This window comes from Oncorhynchus mykiss, chromosome 8 (assembly GCF_013265735.2).
Source record: "Oncorhynchus mykiss isolate Arlee chromosome 8, USDA_OmykA_1.1, whole genome shotgun sequence".
NCBI lineage: Eukaryota > Metazoa > Chordata > Actinopteri > Salmoniformes > Salmonidae > Oncorhynchus > Oncorhynchus mykiss.
The window spans coordinates 49,824,131-49,847,501 of record NC_048572.1 but is presented as its reverse complement, the minus strand read 5'-3'; the positions used below and the strand labels follow the sequence as shown (position 1 = coordinate 49,847,501).

The 23,371-nt window shown below is 41.8% G+C and overlaps 1 protein-coding gene across 2 annotated transcripts in view; it reads right to left on the bottom strand.

Moving 5' to 3' along the window:
* Positions 1–1,073: 1,073 nt before the first annotated feature.
* The window catches only part of LOC110530010 (collagen alpha-3(IV) chain), a 70,914-nt gene continuing 48,616 nt past the window's right edge, over positions 1,074–23,371 (bottom strand). Inside the window, exons 33-53 of one of the 2 annotated variants that reach the window (XM_036985556.1) lie at positions 21,321–21,407; positions 21,022–21,156; positions 20,649–20,747; positions 18,361–18,456; positions 18,010–18,149; positions 17,694–17,820; positions 17,522–17,602; positions 17,326–17,424; positions 17,161–17,208; positions 16,802–16,975; positions 16,235–16,365; positions 16,011–16,083; positions 15,341–15,415; positions 14,997–15,122; positions 14,660–14,755; positions 14,356–14,565; positions 13,363–13,540; positions 13,064–13,178; positions 12,282–12,454; positions 11,631–11,741; positions 1,074–1,137 (exon numbers count right to left, since the gene is read on the bottom strand). In XM_036985556.1, the coding sequence (XP_036841451.1) occupies positions 11,660–11,741; positions 12,282–12,454; positions 13,064–13,178; positions 13,363–13,540; positions 14,356–14,565; positions 14,660–14,755; positions 14,997–15,122; positions 15,341–15,415; positions 16,011–16,083; positions 16,235–16,365; positions 16,802–16,975; positions 17,161–17,208; positions 17,326–17,424; positions 17,522–17,602; positions 17,694–17,820; positions 18,010–18,149; positions 18,361–18,456; positions 20,649–20,747; positions 21,022–21,156; positions 21,321–21,407 (2,345 nt within the window). In that variant the 3' untranslated portion in view covers positions 1,074–1,137; positions 11,631–11,659. Of the gene's footprint in view, positions 1,138–9,806; positions 11,742–12,281; positions 12,455–13,063; positions 13,179–13,362; positions 13,541–14,355; positions 14,566–14,659; positions 14,756–14,996; positions 15,123–15,340; positions 15,416–16,010; positions 16,084–16,234; positions 16,366–16,801; positions 16,976–17,160; positions 17,209–17,325; positions 17,425–17,521; positions 17,603–17,693; positions 17,821–18,009; positions 18,150–18,360; positions 18,457–20,648; positions 20,748–21,021; positions 21,157–21,320; positions 21,408–23,371 lie in introns of those variants that run through there. The other variant, XM_036985555.1, reaches the window with a different exon arrangement.

The following is a 23,371-nucleotide window of genomic DNA, read 5'->3' as shown; positions in this document are numbered from 1 at the left end:
CTGTGCATACATGTGCACATTTGGTACTCTGATAGACCCTTTTGGATATCACATTGCAAACCACCATAATGTGACAAATTAAGAAATATTTTAAAAGGCTTTACACCTGTATAATTAAAAGAAAGTAAACAGAAAAATAAATGTACTCTGCTGGAGTTGATTGTTAATTCAAAACAACACTGAATATTTGTAAAATAGCAACTCTTTGAGAGTTGTATATTTACTATATTTTGTGTCATTTTAACTCCAAAAATATCAACACCATGACCAGAGTAGTTTTAACATAAAATGGGGGTGGGACCATATAAACCCCACAAATTGTTACATTTGACTCCATAGGTGTTGCAACTTTACTGTGTACACACCATTATGACTACACCATCGAAAGGTGAGACTCTCACGAATATCTCATTTTGCTCTAGGATGCCCACAAGCCTCACAAGACTCATCTGAAGGTAGCCCGGTACCAGTTTAAAAAAATGTATAAAAGTATATATGGAAGTACTTTAGTGGCAAAAAAGGGTTCAATATGGGTTAAAAAAATATATAATAATTTCCTGAGATTTCGTATATATCTCAGATATAAGACACACACTTTAAAACACTTCCTTTTGATTACATTTTTGACTCGTTTTGCCATGTATGAATATGTTATTCAATGCATTTGTATGGGCCAAATCTATTTCTAAGACCAAATAAGGGCACACCTACTCATTCAAGGGTTTTTCTTTATTTTTATTATTTTCTATATTGTAGAATAATAGTGAAGACATCAAAACTATGAAATGACACATATGGAATCGTGTAGTAACCAAAAAAGTGTTAAACAAATCAAAACATATTTTATATTTCAGAGTCTTCAAAGTAGCCACCCTTTGCCTTGATGACAGCTTTGCACACTCTTGCCATTCTCTCAACCAGCTTCATGAGGAAATTTCTAACAGTCTTGAAGGAGTTCCCACATATGCTGAGCACTTGTTCGCTGCTTTTCCTTCACTCTGTTCCAACTCATCCCAAACCATCTCAATTGGGTTGAGCTTGGGTGATTGTGGAGGCTAGGTCATCTGATGCAGCACTCCATCACTCTCCTTGGTCAAATAGCCCTTACACAGCCTGGAGGTGTGTTGGGTCATTGTCCTGTTGAAAAACAAATGATAGTCCTACTAAGCACAAACCAGATGGGATGGCGTATTGCTGCAGAATGCTGTGGGCTTGCAGGCCTGGCGTGGCCTGTAAACTAGAAGTTTCCTAACACCACTATGTTAGGGTATAACTAATTGTGTATATAAACCCTGGATTGCTGATGCTATTGATTGGCTAATGAGAGGCTTTGAAGCCACTGGTCAGCCATATTGGCACTCCCCAAAATAACCATAGGAATGAATGGAATTCTACAGTATTTCGATTCAATGTTTCAAGGCCAACATGAAATGTATTTAAGTATTGGGGACAGTGACATTAGAACTTTAAAAAATATATATACTTTAATAAAAATGTTTTTATGTTACATATTATTTCTCTCACATAATATATTTAAAAGTATGCATTAAGGTGTCTGTAATAGAATAAACGTGGCAAAAAAATGTGGACATTAATATTTTAATTTCTATAGCTTTCAAAAATAAATATAATGGGAGAGTACCAAGATGGAGGAGCGGTGGCTTCAAAACTACGCCCCCTGTCAGTCATCTAGTGAACATGTAAATCATTGGGTATAACTAGGCCCTCAAAGAAAGGTATATTTAATGTACTGTCATATATGTAATGTATTGTCATAAATAGCTAATATGAGGCTAATATGGCTGGTGGAACCGTTTATATAGGGTTCTAGGAGGAACACTTAAAATATAAAAGGCTTCTAGGTACAACTGTCTGCAAAGAAATCTACTCAGAGTCATATATAGAGAGTTCAGATAGGTTTTAAAACGGCTTTCATGTTAGCGCCTTTATTCTCCAAATTTTGGTGATGTAACAATACTAGAGCGCCTCTGACAATTTCCCACGAAATGACCCACTCGCTGGCAAAACAGAGCTCAATTTTACCGACTATTTATTGATTAGCATTCGGGATAATGTGTATCCAAATCTGTACTGTGTTGAGGTGTCAACAAATTGCATATCTGCTTTCACTGGAGATCTTAATAGGTTCAGAAAACTATAAAAAATAAACAACACAATCCGGAAGTGTTATTACTTAGCAACGGCTAGTTAGGAGAAATTGGCACTCTCAGAACATTCACACAGAAACCGCATTGGCCCAGCTCTCTATTCATGGGTTGCACCTCCGTCACTTGGTCGCGTCATTGACATTTTTATTAACGTTCTACAGATGCCGCAGCATATTGATGTCCGACTGATGGTTAAACAGTCTTTCTGAACGGGGGCTAATGACTGTTTCATCAACATTACACTATAGTGGCTTGGAAATATAATGACATTGCTAAAGTAGACAAATAATTAGTAGAAAACAAATTTGCCATCATTATGATTTCGTTAGCTTTAGCGAGATGGCAATGTTGCCAATATACTCAAAAGTGAATCAGCAATAGCTAGCAATGCTAAAGTTAGCTACCTCAAATTCCGGTGCCCTCCCCTCAATCTTAGCTAGCTAGCTAAAGTTCTACTGCATCTAAAGTCAATCTTAGCTAGCTAGCTGATTATTAGCCTTCTTTTGTCACCAGGTTTCCAAGCCAAAGTAAAGCACTTTAGACTAAATCTTAATCAATACCTATTGAGACCGAATTTAGTAGAACGCTCAGCTGGACATCAGTCCTAAAACGAATGTTAAAAACAATCTTATAATGAATATGGCTCTGTTTCTACCTAGCACTAAAAAGGGTACAAACCGAAAAAGCCTATTTAGGTGTACTTAGCACCTTTTTTTTCTAAGAGTGTATGGCTTCTTATGGTGCCTTCGGTCAAAGCAGTGTTAGGGTGCAAATGACAAAGTGTCTTTCTAGGCTTTGGTAGTATAGTACCTTCATTGAGCTTCCTATGCTCTGCAACAGGGCCTCATTAGAATATGTAAAAAAAAATGTTACATTTAACCATTGAAGTTGTATGTCACTTATGTCTGTAATTTCCTTACGTTAAAAGTACTACATGTAACAATTCAACCCCGAACCATCTCTTGCTGTAAAGTTGACAGGGGCCAGCAAATCACTTGTTGTCAAATTGACTGTGGACAGCAAATCTGTTGCTGTAACATTTACTGGTCGGTTGTTGACTTGACAACAAGATATTTGCTCCCGAGTGACGCAGCGGTCTAAGGCACTGCATCGCAGCGCTAGAGGTATCACTACAGACCCTGGTTCAATCTCGGACTGTATCACAGCTGTGATTGGGATTCACATAGGGTGGAGCACAATTGGCCCAGCGTTGTCCGTGTTAGGGGAAGGTTTGGCAGGGGTTAGGCCGGCATTGTAAATAAGAATCTGTTCTTATCTGACTTGCCTAGTTAAATAAAGGTTCAAATTAATATTTCATTTGCTGACCACAGACTATTTGACAACAAGACCCCGGTCCTTCTTTTGTTGATCAATAAGAAGGCTACAACATTAGAATGCAATTTTGTGTGGGCCCAATTCACGAGTTTAAGGACCAGACAGTAAAATGGGTTTCCAATATTTATTGAGGAAATGGAATGGATGTGAGAATGAGGATTCAGGAGGGGAATGAGAATGGACCGGATGAAGCAGAGGGCTGCAGATGAATGGATTTGGGGGTGTGGACTCTGTCTCAGGCAGATATCATCATCAGGCCGTGGTAGTTAGGCTGCTGTGGTGATGGCAATCCCCCAAGGACATCCTTGGAAGAACGTAAGATATACAAGATAGAAGGTGGGATGCAAAACTTGATATGGCTAGTAACACACATTGTCATGCAACACGGCAGAACAAGAGGAGGAATGGTCAGGTTTGTACAACCTCGCCAGTTGTACAACTGAATGCATTCAACTAATATGTTGTCTGCCACATTTAACCCAACCGCTCTGAATCAGAGAGGTGCGGGGGCTGCCTTAATCGACATCCATGTCTTCAGCACCTGGGGAACAGTGGGTTAACTGCCTTGCTCAGGGGCAGAATGACAGATTTTTTACCTTATCAGCTCGGGGATTCGATCCAGCAACCTTTCGGTTACTGGCCCAACACTCAAACCACTAGGCTACCTGCCGTAGGATGGCAGTGGTGATTAAGGCTATTAAGGATACGTGGGGAGGCTGATTATTATTTCTATATTTTTCTCTGCATTGTTGGGAAGGGCATGTAAGTAAGAGTTTCACTGTTAGTCTACCTGTTATTTACTAAGCGTGTGACACATTTAAATAAAAAAAGATTAGCAATGAGTTATAGCTGATGCTTGTTGAGGAGCTGTGTTCAAGGCAACTAATAGTTAGTGTTGCGTTTAAGTCTGGTCCCCTCTCCTGAATTTTTGTTCATTCTTAACACCATTAACATTTTGTGGTGAAAATATTGTCAAACACTATCATTCCACCATTACTGTAGATGTATTAAGGACAATTTCTGAAATTACAATGCAAAAGTATTGCAAATAGCTTCTTTAAAGCAGTGTGTGTTAAATATGCTGGGGCTTTGTTATCCACTGTGATATAGGGATTTTCAAGCTATTGACCACAGCCATTGCAATGGTTGAGTGAGTTGAAGTGTTCTACCATAGGGGGCCAATACTGCTCTTCTGATGATAGTGTGACCTAATGACTTCTTTTCTACAGAATAAAGGAGAAAAGAGACGATGGAATCATCACAGACAGTTCAACACACTAGAAGTTGATAGAATGAAAAGTGGCACATAATACAACATTATATTTTCTCCTACCATGCACCATTGGTTCAGGTAGCCTGTGGAATTAGCTGTTTAAAATGTGCAGCTACCCGGCTGGCATTCACACCCACAAATACAGACACACAGACATACTGCACTCACACACTGGCGCATGCCTACACCTTTCTATTGGCCTTCAGCTCTTTGGACAGCTACAGTATGTTGCTTGTCTTGTTAATGAGGAAATGAAGGGATACTTGTTCTAAGGATTCTGGCTGTGGAATTTAACAAACCAATAATGTCACAACAGGACATTTCAGGGACAGGATGCCGGCAGTTTGGTCTACAATAAGTGGTCATTTTAGTATGTTACGCACCATAAAACCGTGGAGTATAATTCAAGTGTGTAAAAACAAAACAATATAGGAGTTCATGTAGACAGACGTACAGTAGCATGTGTATTTTCCTAGTACCTGCTACAGTCTGCATTCAACAGTGCACAAATTCACAACATAATTTGTTATTTACAAATTGCTCCTATTTCCTGTCAAGACCTGAGGGGTATTCTACGAAGCAAGCTAGATCTACTCTGGGTTTTTAAAAGCTATCCAGCTTGACTGTCTACACCCGGTTACTCAGCCCTGGTTAGAGGCTGCTGCCCTATGTACAGTACACAGACATGAAATCACTGGTCACTTTAATAGTAGAACACTGATGTTTACATACTGTTCTAGTCAATGCCACTCTGACATTGCTTGTCCTAATATTTATATATTTCATAATTCCATTATTTTACTTTGAGATTTGTGCGCATTGTTATGAATTGTTAGATACTACTGCACTGTTGGAGCTAGGAACACAAGCATTTCGCTTCAGCCGCAATATCATCTGCTAAATATGTGTATGTGACCAATACAACTAGATTTGATTTTATTCAGTTAGATTCACATTCCAGCTCAGGCTTCATCTGTTCTACAATGGTGGATATTGCCGCTAACTCTAGCAGGCTTGTAACTGCTCGTGCATGTCGCACATGGCTAGTGGAACGCCAAACTCTTCTTTGAGACAATGCTGAAACATCAATCTCATGGGCGAGTCAGTGCCACATTTCTATTTGTGCCTAAATCAAAATGAAAAAAGTTATTTAGCGAATTCAGCAGGCTATGGTGTGAAATAGTGTTTTAAAAGCACAGTCTTTATTTTAATTTATTTTGAATGCCGACTTTGTTGTGCTTATCAATGTACAACCACAAGCACCTTTTCCCCCACTCCTATCGATAAAATAATAAAGTCATACAAAAGTGTTACTTTAGTGCGCATGAAGTTTAACATGCATTCTGTCATTACTAAATGTGTAATGTAATATATTTTCAATGACTATTTTTTACACAAAAAATAATGATTCATAAAATATTTTATCACTTGTCTTGCTCAAATAAAGGGGATGATGACACAATCTTTGCAAGATGGAGGGAATCCGATTTCCTTGGTCCTCAACTCATGGCTCAGTCATTTCATTCAGGGTGAGTGGAGTAAGCCGTGAGAGCTTTCCCTGGAGCAGGTTAGTTCTGAAGGATTCCTTTCCATAAAAATTTACCTGGCTAAAAGGTGAGCCACTCTCGTATGACCAGTTGACCCAAGTTGAACTCAGAGTTGACCAAAGTTACCTCGCTAACTCCTCAAACCTGCTTCGTAGGATACCCTTCTGTTCTCATAGTAAGCTATAAAGGTGGTTTCTGTCACGAATATCACCGAAGGTGGCTCCCCTTCCCGTTCGTCGTGCCGGTCTACTAGCTGCCACCGGTCCCTTTTTTCCCCTTTTCGTTTGGTTTTGTCTAATTGGTTTCACCTGTTCCTTGTTGGCGTTTTTGGGTTGGGGTTATTTAAGTTCGGTTAGCCTGCCTGTGTTGGTGCGGGCTTGTTATTGTTATGTAAAGAGGTGTTCCTGATTATTGTGGGTTTTTTCGCTGTCTGTTGAGATACCAGTTTGTACTTGGGTAGAGTGTATTGCGCCTGTGTTCGGCGTTACCCGTTGTACGTTTTTCTGTTGGACATTAAAGCGTGTTTTTCCGAATCCTCTGCTCTCTGCGCCTGACTCCACACCCATCACTCTTTGAGCATTACAGTTTCCCTGCAACCAAAGTGATGTGTAACCTTCTCAAGGGTAATAAAAAAATCTAAGCAAACATTTTTTAATTTTTTAACTTGCCTTTCGTAAACTAAAACTCACACTTGTCTCCCCCTTCCTACTTGTTCTGACTTTGCGGATAGCTACTTTGAGCACAAAGGCCTAAAAAGGTAGAGACAACAATACATCATGCGAAGCAGCCAAAAGTGTCAGTAAGAGTGTCCATGATTGAGTCTTTGAATGTAGATATGGAGATAAAACTGTCCACTTTGAGTGTTTGTTGCAGCTCGTTCCAGTCGCTAGCTGCAGCGATCTGAAAAGAGGAACAACCCAGGGATGTGTATGCTTTGGGGACCTTTAACAGAATGTGACTGGCAGAACAGGTGTTGTATGTGGAGAATGAGGGTTGCAGTAGATATCGCAGATAGGTGGGAGTGAGGCCAAACAGGGTTTTATAAATAAGCACCAGTGGGTCTTGCATACAGAGATGGCCAGTTTACAGAGAAGTATAGAGTGCAGTGATATGTCATATAAGGAGCATTTGGGCCAAATCTGATGGCTGAATGGTAAAGAACATCTAGTTGCTCAAGAGCACCCTTACCTGCCGATCTATAAATCATCTGAATCAGCATTAGTTTGGCAACTGGGGAGAAAGAGGAGTGATTACGATAGAGGAAACCAAGTCTATATTTAACCTTAGCTTGCAGCTTGGATATGTGCTGAGAGAAGGACAGTGTACCGTCTAGCCATACTCCCAAGTACTTGTATGAGGTGACTATCTCAATCTCTAAACCCTCAAAAGTAGTAATCTTCTTACCGAACCACATGACCTTTGTTTTGGATGTGTTCAGAACAAGGTTAAGGGCAGAGAAAGCATTTTGGATACTAAGAAAGCTTTGCTGTAGAGCATTTACCAGAAAATCCGGGGAGGGGGCAGCTGAGTATGACTGTATCATCTGCATATACAGTGCCTTGTGAAAGTATTCGGCCCCCTTGAACTTTGCAACCTTTTGCCACATTTCAGGCTTCAAACATAAAGATATAAAACTGTATTTTTTTGTGAAGAATCAACAACAAGTGGGACACAATCATGACGTGGAACGACATTTATTGGATATTTCAAACTTTTTTAACAAATCAAAAACTGAAAAATTGGGCGTGCAAAATTATTCAGCCCCTTTACTTTCAGTGCAGCAAACTCTCTCCAGAAGTTCAGTGAGGATCTCTGAATGATCCAATGTTGACCTAAATGACTAATGATGATAAATACAATCCACCTGTGTGTAATCAAGTCTCCGTATAAATGCACCTGCACTGTGATAGTCTCAGAGGTCCGTTAAAAGCGCAGAGAGCATCATGAAGAACAAGGAACACACCAGGCAGGTCCGAGATACTGTTGTGAAGAAGTTTAAAGCCGGATTTGGATACAAAAAGATTTCCCAAGCTTTAAACATCCCAAGGAGCACTGTGCAAGCGATAATATTGAAATGGAAGGAGTATCAGACCACTGCAAATCTACCAAGACCTGGCCGTCCCTCTAAACTTTCAGCTCATACAAGGAGAAGACTGATCAGAGATGCAGCCAAGAGGCCCATGATCACTCTGGATGAACTGCAGAGATCTACAGCTGAGGTGGGAGACTCTGTCCATAGGACAACAATCAGTCGTATATTGCACAAATCTGGCCTTTATGGAAGAGTGGCAAGAAGAAAGCCATTTCTTAAAGATATCCATAAAAAGTGTCGGTTAAAGTTTGCCACAAGCCACCTGGGAGACACACCAAACATGTGGAAGAAGGTGCTCTGGTCAGATGAAACCAAAATTGAACTTTTTGGCAACAATGCAAAACGTTATGTTTGGCGTAAAAGCAACACAGCTGAACACACCATCCCCACTGTCAAACATGGTGGTGGCAGCATCATGGTTTGGGCCTGCCTTTCTTCAGCAGGGACAGGGAAGATGGTTAAAATTGATGGGAAGATGGATGGAGCCAAATACAGGACCATTCTGGAAGAAAACCTGATGGAGTCTGCAAAAGACCTGAGACTGGGACGGAGATTTGTCTTCCAACAAGACAATGATCCAAAACATAAAGCAAAATCTACAATGGAATGGTTCAAAAATAAACATATCCAGGTGTTAGAATGGCCAAGTCAAAGTCCAGACCTGAATCCAATCGAGAATCTGTGGAAAGAACTGAAAACTGCTGTTCACAAATGCTCTCCATCCAACCTCACTGAGCTCGAGCTGTTTTGCAAGGAGGAATGGGAAAAAATGTCAGTCTCTCGATGTGCAAAACTGATAGAGACATACCCCAAGCGATTTACAGCTGTAATCGCAGCAAAAGGTGGCGCTACAAAGTATTAACTTAAGGGGGCTGAATAATTTTGCACGCCCATTTTTTCAGTTTTTGATTTGTTAAAAAAGTTTGAAATATCCAATAAATGTCGTTCCACTTCATGATTGTGTCCCACTTGTTGTTGATTCTTCACAAAAAAATACAGTTTTATATCTTTATGTTTGAAGCCTGAAATGTGGCAAAAGGTCGCAAAGTTCAAGGGGGCCAAATACTTTCGCAAGGCACTGTAGGTGTCCCGGTAGTCATGCAGGTAGCGCAGGTTAGCCGTTAGCTCGTCCACTTTCCCCTTCAAGGATTGGGCATTGATTGGCAGAGTAGTCGGCAAGGGAAGTTTATTCCTCATTGCTTTCAATCACCACTGCATCCCACCGCATTTCCCTTGTTTGCATTGTCAAAGCTGAGTCTATGTGTGCTTGCGAATATACTTAAAAGTTCCACAACTTAATTGCTATGATTGAACACTGACGATCGAGTGCAGTTGATAAAACATCACAATCACATGAAAACAATAAAAAGACGCCAAACCCCAACACAAGCTGCGGGTTAGTTACCACTTTATTACTATACTAAATCAGCAATGTTATTATTATTAGAATATGTAATATGCATAAATATTCAAGGACTTTTTTGTTGCAGTGTACAAACTTAACATCAACAGGAATTACATTTATTCTAACCGGTGGTCTGAAAGAACTACCTGAAAGCCACACTTCAAATAAGCCACGGCTTCAATGTTCTGATGGGCTACCACCTCTACAGTATGTTATTAAAAAGGGGAAAAAAATAGAACCCCTCCATCACAAAAAGGTTCCGGTTTGAAAAGGTACACGGGGGTTCCTTAAGGAACCTTTTTGAACTGGAAAGGTTCCAACAGTGTGGAAATGTGTATAGCGTCAAAATATGGCTCAAAGTATAATTTTGATATCAATGATGCATCCATAGCTCTGTCTATTAATTTGAGAGTGGTTACATTTATCCAGGCCCATTCCTCAGCTTTTTACCAAAACAGAACTGGGGCAACCGCTTTGTTATGGTTTCAATTAAGGATTCTAGCTTTAACGACATACTGTAACTATGTCAGTCTGAATTACATATTTTATGTCAGTCTGAATGACAGTGTTATGAAGGGAAGTATATTTCCTGTGTCATTAACCACACCAACCAAGCTATTGTCTGAATACCCCCGTCTGGAGGTCATGAGTAGTCTCTCTGGTCAGCCATGTATGTTGGACTTGGTACCAGACATGGGTTAAAATAGTATTAGACAGCTTCAAAACACTCAATTGAGCTTGTCTGGTAAAATCGAACTAATGGAATAGTCCCAAAAGTGCAATCCCTGCCACCTGGCAGTCCAGGCAGGCTCTACCACTCTCAGCTCAGCTAAAGTATTTTCAAAGAAAACCAATGCCATTTGAACCAAAGTTTGTTGGACACCATGTGGTGACCTGTGGTGGTAGTGTATTACCCTGCATACAGCCTCAGTCAGTGTAAAATGAACCGTTACTTTGATGGGACTTTAACAATGATGGGATAATAATCATATTGCAATGTCTTTATAATGGGGTGTTCTTTCGGACATACTCTAACCACACAGTTCCTTAGAAACATGGCTGATGGCTGAGGACAAGGTGATCACACACAAAGACAATTAAAACCGTTCCACATCCGTACCCTTCAAGACCCGGAGTGAGGGTAGCACTTTATTTTACAGTACAGAAAATAACAAGGTATTGTTATGGTGATTTCACATTAATAACATATGCACGGTTTTAAACGCCCTGACCATAGAGAGCCCGTGTTTCTATATGGTGTAGTAGGTCAGGGCATGACTAGGGGCTGTTCTAGTTTACTATTTCTATGTTGCGTTCTAGTTCTACTAATTTTTCTATGTTGGTGTCTTGTATGATTCCCAATTAGAGGCAGCTGGTAATCGTTGTCTCTAATTGGGGATCATATTTAAGTAGCTATTTTTCCCACCTGTGTTTGTGGGATATTGTTTTGTGTTTGTGCATGTGCACCACGTAGTCACATTTCGTTGTTTGTTTATTGATTTATTGTTTTTACTTTAAGTTTCACTTTGAAATAAATATGTGGAACTCAACATCCGCTGCGCCTTGGTCCCGTTCTTACGACAACCGTGACAATGACTTATTTGGGATTCAGCAAAACAACCATTCAATACCAGGTAGTTACAAAGTGTGGTGAATTCTTGAAGAAAATACCAGAAAGTAGCTGTTGTTAGCAAATGAACTCCTATTAAATAATAGTGGAAACAGTACCATAAAATAAAGTGCTACTGACCACTGATCTACACTACCTGTCAGTCAATTTCCTTAGCCCCTCCTCCCGATGGTAATTTACCCAACTCTTGTTCCGGCCCCTGGCAATGTTCAATAGGGTTTCCTGCAGACGCGGCAACGACTGATGACATTCTCTAGAAGACGTCCCTTCACAGTCTGGGGCACAGGCTTACTGCAGGTGAGGAGATCAAAGAAGAGGAGTTTAGTGTGGTGTATAGGTAAGGCCAGACGGAATCTGTAGAGGCAGAATTACCTAAACTACCCTAAAAGTATTAGAATGATACTAAACACTGTCACAAAACATAAATAACTAGTTGATAAAAAGACAATGCTGTACAGGCATTGAAAAGAAAACATCCCTGTATGTGGCCATAAATTTTGATAATTCAAATCAAGCTTTATTTATACAGCATATCTCAGACATGGAATGCAACACAATCTGCTTCACAGGAAAAAACGAATGAAAACAATGAAAATAGAAACAGAAATATTTACTACACAACCAACATAAGAGGATAAAAAAAACAAAAGAATAACAAAAACGGAACGACTAAAAAGCACTCTACTGAAAAACAAATTGGTGGCTAAACGCTAATCACCGTTCGCGGTGAATAAAGTAACGCTCGCTACATCTTCTACGCATTTTTTTTTTACTACACCGCTGATCGTATTGTATAGACACTGAATCAATCTCTGAGGTGATGATTCTAACCTGAACATGCGATTCGGGTCGAGCGAGGCCAGCCAGTAGCTGTAGGAGTCTGGGAAGTAGTTGCAGGTTCCCCGGCCGTGGCACTCGATGAAGGGGACCTGGCGGAAGTGTTCCAGGCACGAGCCTGGGGAGACTAGCGGCTGCCCCGACCCCTCAGCACCCGCACCCGTTTGCTGGGAGGAAGAGAGATGAGGAGCAATGGGGTATGGAAAGGAGGAGAGGAGTATAGAAAACAAGCAGAGATGAGGAGAAAGGGACAGAGGAAAGAGATGACACGGTGAAGGGCAGGATGGGGCAGAAGAAGTGAGGAGGAGAGAAGTATAGAGAAGGTAGTGTGAGCTACATTGAGTTTTGAATTGTCACAATGGAGTGCGCAACATTATGCTCCTACTATGATGCTTAATTTGCAGCATTATCATTCGTATCATTATTATTCAACCACAAATCCAAATGTGCAAAGCTGATACAGACATACCCAAGGCGACTCAAAGGTGCTTCTACAAAGTATTGACTGAGGGGTGTGAATATTTCTGCAAATGTATATTGATGTATTTCCTTTTCAATAAATGTGCAAACATTTCTAAAAAATATGATTTCCCTTTGTCATTATGGGTGAGTGTGTAGATGGGAGAGAGAAAAATAATGATTGAATCTGTTTTGAATTCAGGCTGTAGCATAACAAAAATGTTGGAACCTGTCAAGTGGTGTGGATACTTTCTGAAGGCACTGCAGGTACAGACATTAAACAGTATATCGATATAATATACGGAGCAGGTCGTTACCATGACAAAGGAGTATCCAGGCCAGAGGGATTCCCAGTCACGAGGACAGTCTGGGATCTGGGTGGTCTGGCTGTGGATGGCGATGGCATTGGAGCTGCCCTCACACACTGAACACCTAAATCACACACCACGAACAAGTGTAGCGTAGTGTCACTTCTGTGCAACACGTTAAAATGTGTTCCAAAATAAAGAGGGCAAACTGTAGAGACCCTGTATTTTATTAGCCTGCAAGTATGTGTGTGTGTGTGTGTAAGCGTGCATGTGTGTGTGTGTCTGTCCCTCCTCCCAGGGCTGTGTACCTGCTGATGTAGCTCCCTATCTCATCTCCTCTGATTAGGTCCATGCTGCGCGGCATGGGCTTCTCCGTCGACAGCCAATAGGAGTAGTCGTTGCGGGCGGCGTAGCGACAGGTGTTGTCCGTGTCACAGAACAAGAAGGGCATGGTGGAGAAACGTGGTAGGCAGCTGCCCATGGAGCCTGGGGGGGGGGGGGGGGGGGGGGGGGGAGGGGGGGGGGGGGGCAGTGGTGAGGTCATCAAAGAGAGACAATGTCAAATTAACAGGAAAAGTTAACAATTTTAGAAACTAATTTGCTCAATCCCAAATCGAACTGTACCCTCTAGATCTGAGATGACTGGATGCGTTAGGTATAAACCAATATGGTATTAACCCCACACTGCCTTTTGATATGCTTTGTAAGAATTTCACCATATTGCTAACTTACACCTATTCACGGGTTGCATGTTTCATCACAATATTGTTTTGAACTTTCATTTTGGACTGATGCCCGACTGAGCATTCTACTCAATGCATCGTCTATGAGCGCTAATGAAGATCTAATCAAAATCTTTGCTTGGAAATACAATGACATTCAAAAGGAGGCAAAAAAATTAGTAGGAAAACCTTTTGTCATCCCTTTTTTTTTTTTTTTACAAACTTTGCTAGCTAATGACAACATTGTCATCTGTCTAAAGTAAATTTAATAACATGGTAATGCTGCTTCCTACTAAATATTTGACTACTTTAGCAATGCCATATTTTTTAAAGGCACTATAGTGTAATTTAGACACTCCGCCCAGAACGACTGGGCTTATCATGACTTTAGAGCACCACTGTTGTGCCGCTGGTAGAGGCCAGCTTGAGAACGTTCAGACCAATGGCATGACGCGCCCGAGTGACGGAGGTGCAACCTATGAATACAACCGCTCTGCGTTTGGTGAGTTTTTTGTTGTTTTGTTGAGCAGTGTGTGTGTGTGCCTCATTAGTATTAATGTGTGTCTCCATGCTGTTTACCTAGGTCTTGTCCGTGGGCTCTCTCATTGCCATTGATGAAGAGCAGAGAGTATCCAGAGTAGATGAGGGTGGTACCTCTGGGGCAGTCAGGCACTCTGATCGTCTGGCTGTGTCGGGCAAGCAGGAAACTGTCAGCCAGGCCTGCCGTGCTGGAGCCCCACGGGCCACGAGAACCCTTCTGTCCCGGAGACCCCTGGTAGCCCACCGGCCCTGCCAGAGCAAAAACACTTAGATAAAATACATGTTTTCCAACTGTTTGCCTCATGTTCAACAGGATCACTGCCACACACATGTATATAAATACCTGTCCGTCCCGGTGATCCCTTGTCCCCCTTGCGTCCAGGGAACCCAGGCAGGCCTGGAGGGCTGTGTCCATGCTGACCCTTCGGGCCCGTGGGGCCTGGCAGTGAGAGGGAAAACTTGATTTTGGCAAGCAATTTAGTTAGCCAAAGCTAAAGTAGGAGCTATTGTGCTAATGTTAGCATGCCGGTCACCACAGGCTAAGACATGGCATAGGTTGAATTCACTCCTTCCCCATAGACTATTTCATTCGTAAGAAAGAATGTGACATTTGGTTGAAGTGAACCACGGTTGGCCTGACCATGTGGCTTGTAGTTGCAGATGATAAAAGGATAGTGAACCTGCAAATCCTGGCCGTCCTGGCAGCCCACTTGGACCTGGAAGTCCTTGGTTCCCGGGGTGACCAAGTGGGCCTGGATCCCCTTGATAGAATCTCACTTGTCCAGACACGTCAAGCCCTGGACGACCTGTAGATGTGCATGAAAAAAAAACTTTGATTTGTTTTGACTAACCACTTGAGAATAAATTCTGCTCAAGATTCCGTTTAGAGTTAGGATGCATTGACGAATTGAATATTGACCCAATGGTTTTCAGTGTTAAATGTACAGATTTCAGTGTTAAATGTACAGGTTTCAGTGTTAAATGTTGAGTTGTTAGTGTTTAATGTTGAGTGTTAAATATTGACCTGGTGGTCCTGGCCAGCCTTTGGCCCCGTTTGGTCCTTTCGTGCCGGGGTTATAACTATGATCACCCGTATCACCTAAAACAACACAGTTCATCAAGATACACTGAATCACCAACTGCACCACACACACAGTTGGGTAAGGTTACTTTCGAAATGTAATACTTTACAGTTACAAGCACATGTCCAAAATTGTAATCAGTAACTTATCGTTTGGATTACCCAAACACAGTAACTTAATCAAATTCCTTTTTGGATTACTTTCCCCTTAAGAGGCATTAGAAGAAGGCCAAAACGATCCATCAAACACATTTGGTGTCATCATAGTGGTATCAGACTTGTGGTCAAAATATCTCAATTGAAACAAACCAAACACATTTCCTACACACACACACACATCACACACTATCTAGCATGTCATAACTAAAAAACCTAGGGATGACATGTTGATGGCTACAACACATGTCACACATTAACAGGAGGCACAGGAGTATTTCCAGAGCATGTGACCTTACTAGGGAAAACTCTTTGCCCTAGAACTAGAACCCAGAGTTCTTCATGGTCAGGATAAACACCTGGCCACACTCAATACTATGGTGTAATGACTGATTTGTTTTTTTTGTAAATAAAAAAATGACAATGCAGAGGATTGTTGTCGATGCAATAAGATTACCGGGGAATCCTGGGGGTCCAGGGTGACCTGGGTCACCTATTGGTCCTGGAGGTCCAGGGATGGCTCTTGGTCCCTAGGGGGTAGAAAGCAATTCAAGCAATAATTCAATACTTCAAATTATACATATAATTACTTATAACACCTATATTTTCCAGCGTTCAAGGGATATCCCAAAACGTAAACAACATTTAGTTGGTCTTGTACTCTTCAATGGAGTGACTCACCCATGGCCCTGGAAGCCCTGGGTCCCCTCTGGGCCCGTCGAAGCCTCGGCCCCCTGGAGAGCCCGTGTCTCCCCTGTCCCCTTTATATCCATACCCTCCAGACCCTGGCTGTCCCCGTGGACCCCGTCGCCCTGCAGACAGAAAGACCCTAAATGTGTCATAATTTCAGTCAGAGGCATGTTTTGGTAGAGCAGCATTCAGGGCCGGTGGGAATAAGGGAGAGGTTGAGTTAGAGTCAGAGATAGAGTTTGACTTACCAAGTCATAACTATTTTGTTTTGGTTAGTCAGGAGGAATATGAGTTTGAAGAGGTTGAATGAGTGAGTTAAAACTAACCAATGGTGTGAGTGAATCAGGGACAGTTGTTCATAATGAGTTTGAACCTAGTAATTGACTAAGAAGCACTTCATTCTCTGTACTGGCCTACAGAGTCAAGGATAGAGATTGAATTTGATTCAAGGGTAGAGTTTGTGTCAGCACAACTGACACAGTTTCAATTAGATTCAGGTATAGAGCTAATCAGTGACAGAGTTGGTGTTCAAAGCCACAAAGAACAGTGTGTCCTCACCAGGGCTTCCAGGTCTGCCATGAGGACCAGTGTCTCCTTTCAGCCCCTTGAGACAAACGGCTCGGTGCCCAGGCTCACCACGAGGACCTTGGGGTCCTTCAATGCCTTGGTCTCCAGTAAACCCTGGGGGCCCCAAAACAGTGGGGCCAGGAAAACCCACATCTCCCTTTGGACCTATAGGGAAACAGAAAACAAACCATTTTAGCCAATTACATCAATTTTAGCCATGAACGGAGCCAAGTTTATTACAAGTTTATTACAGAACCAATTCTAATTAATAACACCAATAACAAATCCAATGTTGAGCCAGTGGTACATGTCTGAAGGTATAGGAATGATGTCATCAGTCTGAGACTCACCTGGCTGTCCATTCTCTCCACGTAGGCCAGGAGTCGACCCCACAATCACTAGAGAGAGCACAGGAGATATATTATATCCACAAAATGTCAAATTATTACATATGCATGGGGCAAGAAGTGTAGATATAAACACAACGCAAGTAGAAGTCAAGGAGTCTGTCTTACATGTCTCTCCCTTCTGACCAGCAGGTCCAGGAATGCCATCGCGACCCTGGTTACCTTTAGGACCACAGAGACCAGGAGGGCCAGGTAACCCTGGTTGTCCTATGAAAGAGGATATGGTCAGACACCTCAAAAACATATACACACAAGTCATAGAGACACAAAAACATACACATATAAACCTTAGTGACGTTCTGACCTGGAGCTCCATATGACGGAGTGGGTCCTGGGGGGCCTGGAGGACCATCGGTACCTGGTGGCCCTGCAGGACCTAGGGGTCCTGGATCACAGAAAGAAAGATGGAAAGAAAGAACATTATCCTCATAATCATCTATCATAACTATCATTACTAGTATTTCAGTGGTAGTAACCATGATGTCCATGATGTCCTGGGTCTCCTTTGGCTCCAGTGGGCCCTTGGGAGCCTGGACGACCTGCGCAACCAGGAGAGCCTCTCTCTCCCTTGGAACCATGGCTGTCACACAAGGCTGGCTCGCCCTAAAGAGAAGGCGGAGGGAAGGGAGAGAGAAAGAGAAAAAGAGACACAGAGAGAGAAGTGTGTTATCAGAGCCAGGTAACAGTCACCCTGGTGTTTAAATGGTATCTGTAGTTTTACAGTGTTGTGTTGCACAGTGGCAGTGATTTGAATTGCTGGTAATAGACTGTGGTTCTGTTTGTTGAACACACCTTTTGTCCAGGTGGTCCTATGCGGCCTGGTTGAGCATAACTAGGCTCTCCTTTAGTTCCTTTAGGCCCGTATGGACCGGGTCTACCGTCTTGTCCCAGGCCTCCATGGTAACCCAGAACTCCCTTTATTCCATGGGGACCTAAAAGATTACATCGACACAACTCAATAAGAACATAATCAATTGGCTTTTAATTCATTTGAACCATTTTCAGTATGATATCATAAGCTGGTATGCGATGCAGTATGCCAAGCATACAATAATACTTTTTGTGATTGTGTGTGTGAGGGAGTGTGTGTGTGCGTGCACATCTGTGAGTGTGTGTGTCATTGTGTGCGTGTGTGTTAGTTACCTGGTAAACCCATGCTCCCAATATCTCCCCTGGGTCCAGATGGGCCTGGTCCTCCTACTGAATATAGGTCATCGGCTCCATGATCACCTGGGGGACCTAACATACACACGTCATTAGTGTCCTTGTTATGATTTATTTATTTTTACTCTAGAAATCTGACATACTCTTGCTATAAAGCATACTAAAACAGTTACTACTATTACTACTCCTGCTGAAGTCACTACCAATTGAATGACTACTGCAGTCATTACCACTTCCACTGCACATGTTGTTTAACCCCACTGACATGTATTTCACAAGTAAAAAAATATTCCAAGACAAGCAAGCACACACATTTTATTTAGAGAATGTCCTTTTTTCGGAGAAAGGTAAATAACGGGGTTAAGTGCACATTGCACAGTCATCCTTCTATTTGTTTTGCATGTCCATGATCCTTAGGATGAGCTGCATTTGGTTACAATGATGACACAGGTGTGTGGTGTCACTGGGTTTGTTCAGCCCATCCTCCACCTCCACAGGGTTGGAAAGTTGCCCTGTATCAGTGGTTCCTAATAGCCCATGGGTGGTAGGGCTTCTGCAGGGCTCCTAACATTGAGGAATGCTTTGCTAGAAAGCATAAAAAGTGCACCATCTGCATAATCGCCTTATCAGATTGGAATATGATTTATTATGAATTTGCTATCATCAATATGTTTTACCACCGGTATCGGCAGTGTGATTTATTTGTCTTAAGTCATTCTTAAGATTATTAAGCTAATTTTTAATTATTATTTAAAAGAAAAAAAATGTAACCCTGAAATGTATCCGGTTAAACTTGGTTCATGTACTTTAGGGTTCCGGTGTGTTCATTAGCATTAGTTCAGCTATTATAGTATAGCTGAACTCTGTGTGAACTCTTGTTGATGGTTCGGTCTTCTGAAAATCAGGTTCCGGACAATTACCACTCCCACTTTATCCTTGATCGATAGTGACTACCTTGATTGATAGCGTGCCGCTTCTTGTGCTGAGTCTACATACAGGAGGTTGAGTGTGTGTCTGTAATGCTGAACTTTGCTTTACCTCTGGGCACCGCTGTACTATTGATTATGTTATAAATATTTTTAATTTAGTGCTTTTTTTATCACATTTGTGTGAACAGCGTGTGCAATGTCAATCTTGCCCACCTGCCATCTTGTTTGCCAAAGAGGATCACAATGGAAATAAGCCTTCAGACTTTTTTTAGCTAACATTGTGCTAACATTGTGTTAGCTAATCCAAGTTTATCATTTTAAAAGGCTAATTGGTCATTAGAAAACACTTTGCAATTATGTTAGCACAGCTGAAAACTGTTGTCTGATTAAAGAAGCAATACAACTGGCCTTCTTTAGACTAGTTGAGTATCTGGAGCATCAGCATTTGTGGGTTCGATTACAGGCTCAAAATGTCCAGAAATAAATAACTTCTGAAAGTCGTCAGTTTGTGCTGTTCTGTGAAGGGAGTAGTACACAGTGTTGCACGAGATCCTCAGTTTCTTTAGCAATTTCTCGCATGGAATAGCCTTCATTTCGCAGAACAAGAATAGACTGACAAGTTTTTTTTATTTTTACCTTTATTTAACTAGGCAAATCTGTTAAGAACAAATTCTTATTTTCAATGACGGCCTAGGAACAGTGGGTTAACTGCCTTGTTCAGGGGCAGAACGACAGATTATTACCTTGTCAGCTCGGGGATTCGATCTTGCAACCTTTCTGTTACTAGTCCAACGCTCTAACCACTAAGCTACCTGCCAAAAACTTTCAGAAGGAAGTTTTTTGTTTCTGGCCATTTGGAGCCTGTAATCGAACCCACAAATGCTGATGCTCCAGATACTCAACTAGTCTAAAGAAGGCCAGTTTTTATTGCTTCTTTAAATCAGCACAACAGTTTTCAGCTGTGCTAACATGATTGCAAATGGGTTTTCTAATGATCAATTATTATTTTAAAATTATAAACTTGGATTAGCTAACACAACGTGCCATTGGAACACAGGAGTGATGGTTGCTGATAATGGGTCTCTGTACGCCTATGTAGATATTCCATATTAACAATGTCTACACTGTATATTTGATGTTATTTAATGGACAAAAAATATTGCTTTTCTTTCAAAAACAAGGACATTTCTAAGTGACCCAAACTTTTGAATGGTAGTGTAGGTATAGGTATGGTTTTTAGGCAAAATAACCCAACCAAAACAGTCACCACCACAAAGCAGGAAATGTCCTTTTCGCACGTGCGCACACACACACACACACACACACACACACACACACCTATAGGCCCATGTTTTCCTGGGTCACCATCCCTCCCATCAATGCCTTTTGGTCCAGGATATCCAGGGTCTCCTCTTGCACCAGGAAAACCAAGCAGACCTATTGTACAACAGATAATCCACATTAAATGACCATATTACTCACAACTATTTGATTACATTTTTTGGTCCGTGATTCAAATGGAACCTGTCATAGTATTTTGCACAGTGTCCTTGTGTATTTGCACTCTGACAACTGGAAACATCTGCCCACTGTACCGGTGAGCTGAGTATACCTCATAGTAGTAGTAGTAGTAGTAGTTTTTTACACAAACTGCGTAAATACTGATTTGTGGGTTTGATTGAATTCATCGCAGAGTCTCTATGGTGCTCACCAAGCTTTCCAGGGTCCCCTGGGAGCCCATATAAGTCTGTGATAGGTGCTGGTCCAGAAGGGCCTGTGGTTCCTTTGTCCCCCACAGGGCCTGGTACACCTCTATGGCCTTTATCCCCATCACGGCCATCCGACCCTGCCCAGAAACACACAGCATAATAATCCTTATACTGTATATCAGTACCATCATCATCACCTTTATCATCATTGTGTTTTACAGTATATATGGTACTTGTGAGTGTGTGTGTCTGTGTGAGCGCACGCCCATGTGTGTAAGGCTTGTCTGTACATATGTGTGACCTCTGGGGCCGGGTTGTCCTCCAGATCCAGGGAATCCGTCAGGGCCCGATCCAGATCTTCCATCCAGCCCAGGATCACCTCGAGGACCTGTAGTAGGTAACATACACTGCATCAGCTACTTTAGTAGTAAAAAATCAATTACCTAGGTCCCTGTAAGGCATTAGACTAACTAAATGTAATGACACTGGAACACTCAATGTCTTTGCAGATTACATTTAATCATTATTTGTGACTGGTAACAGAATTTTATGCGTTTGACACTAGATAATACTTCACAGGGCTGTTTGATTATTTAAAAAAAAAATGCTTTTTGGGGATTGATATTTATGCCTCTAACTTTGTCCCTCATCATTATTCACAATGAATTCATGATTATCCTTAATCATGGTGGCATCCATATTAATGTAGAAGCACTCAGAAACATATTCTATTCTTATTTACAATAAAAGTGATATACAATAAATGATTTACCATTCATTTCTATTCGCCAACACAACATAATCTGAAACAACCAAAACAAACTACAAATGAATCCAACAAGTTTGAAGAGTCACAAGCTTGATGTAATCATTGCGTGCTAGGAATACGGGACCAAATACTAAACTTTTGACTGCTTTAATACACTATAAGTGAATTTCACACCTTCAAATAAGGGTACTAGATACATAAAATGCTTTCATTTCTAAAAGGTACAACAGATATATATGAAAATACCCTTAAATGAAAAGGTGACATTCTGTACTGTCGCCTCATACACTGAGCAAAAATCTAAATGCAACACTGTTCGTCCCATGTTTCATGAGCCGAAATAAAAGATCCCAGAAATGTTCCATATGCACAAAAATATTATTTCTCTCCAATTTTCTTTACATCCCTGTTAGTGACCACTTCTCCTTTGCCAAGATAATCCACCTGAAAGGTGTGGATTTTTCTAAATTGAACCTTTAACTAGGCAAGAACAAATACTCATTTCCAATGACGGCCAACACCAGCCAACCCAGACTACCCAATTGTGTGCCCCCCTATGGGACTCCCAATCACGGCCGGATGTGATACAGCCTGAATTCGAACCAGGGTGTCTGTAGTTACGCCTCTAGCACTGAGATGCAGTGCCTTAGACCACTAAGCCACTCAGGAGCCCTTGTGCTTGGGGACAATAAAGGGCCACTCTAAAACTAGCAGTTTTGCCACACAACACAATGCCACAGATTTCTCAAGTTTTGAGGGAGCACGCAATTGGCATGCTGACTGCAGGAATGTCCGCCAGAGCTTTTACCAGAAAATGTCATGTTCATTTCACTGCCATAAACCGCTTCCAATGTAGTTTTAAAGAATTTGGCAGTACGTCAAACCAGCCTCACATCCGCAGAACACGTGTAACCACGCTAGCTCAGGACCACCTCAGGACTTTCAGTGGGCAAATGCTCACCTTCGACAGGCCGCTGGCACACTGGAGAAGTGTGCTCTTCACGGATGAATCCCGGTTTCAACTGTACCGGGCAGATGGCAGACAGCGTGTATGGCATCGTGTGGGCGAGCGGTTGGCTGATGCCAACCTTGTGAACAGATTGCCCCATGGTGGTGGGGTTATGCATGGGCAGGCATAAGCTACGGACAATGAACACAATTGCATTTTATTGATGTCAATTAGAATGCACAGAGATACTGTGATGAGATCCTGAGGCTCATTGTCGTGCCGTTCATCTGCCGCCATCACCTCATGTTTCAGTATGATAATGCACAGCCCCATTTCGCAAGGATCTGTTCACATTTCTTGGAAGCTGAACATTTCCCAGTTCTTCCCTGGTCTGCAGCCTCACCAGACATGTCACCCATTGAGCATGTTTAGGATGCTGTACGACAGCGTGTTCCAGTTCCCACCAACATCCAGCAATTTTACACAGCCATTGAAGAGGATTGGGACAACATTCCTCAGGCCACAAATCAGCAGCCTGATAAACCCTATGCAAAGGAGATGTGCTGAGCTGTATGAGGCAAATGGTGATCACACCAGATACTGACTGGTTTTCTGATCCACGCCCCTACCTTAA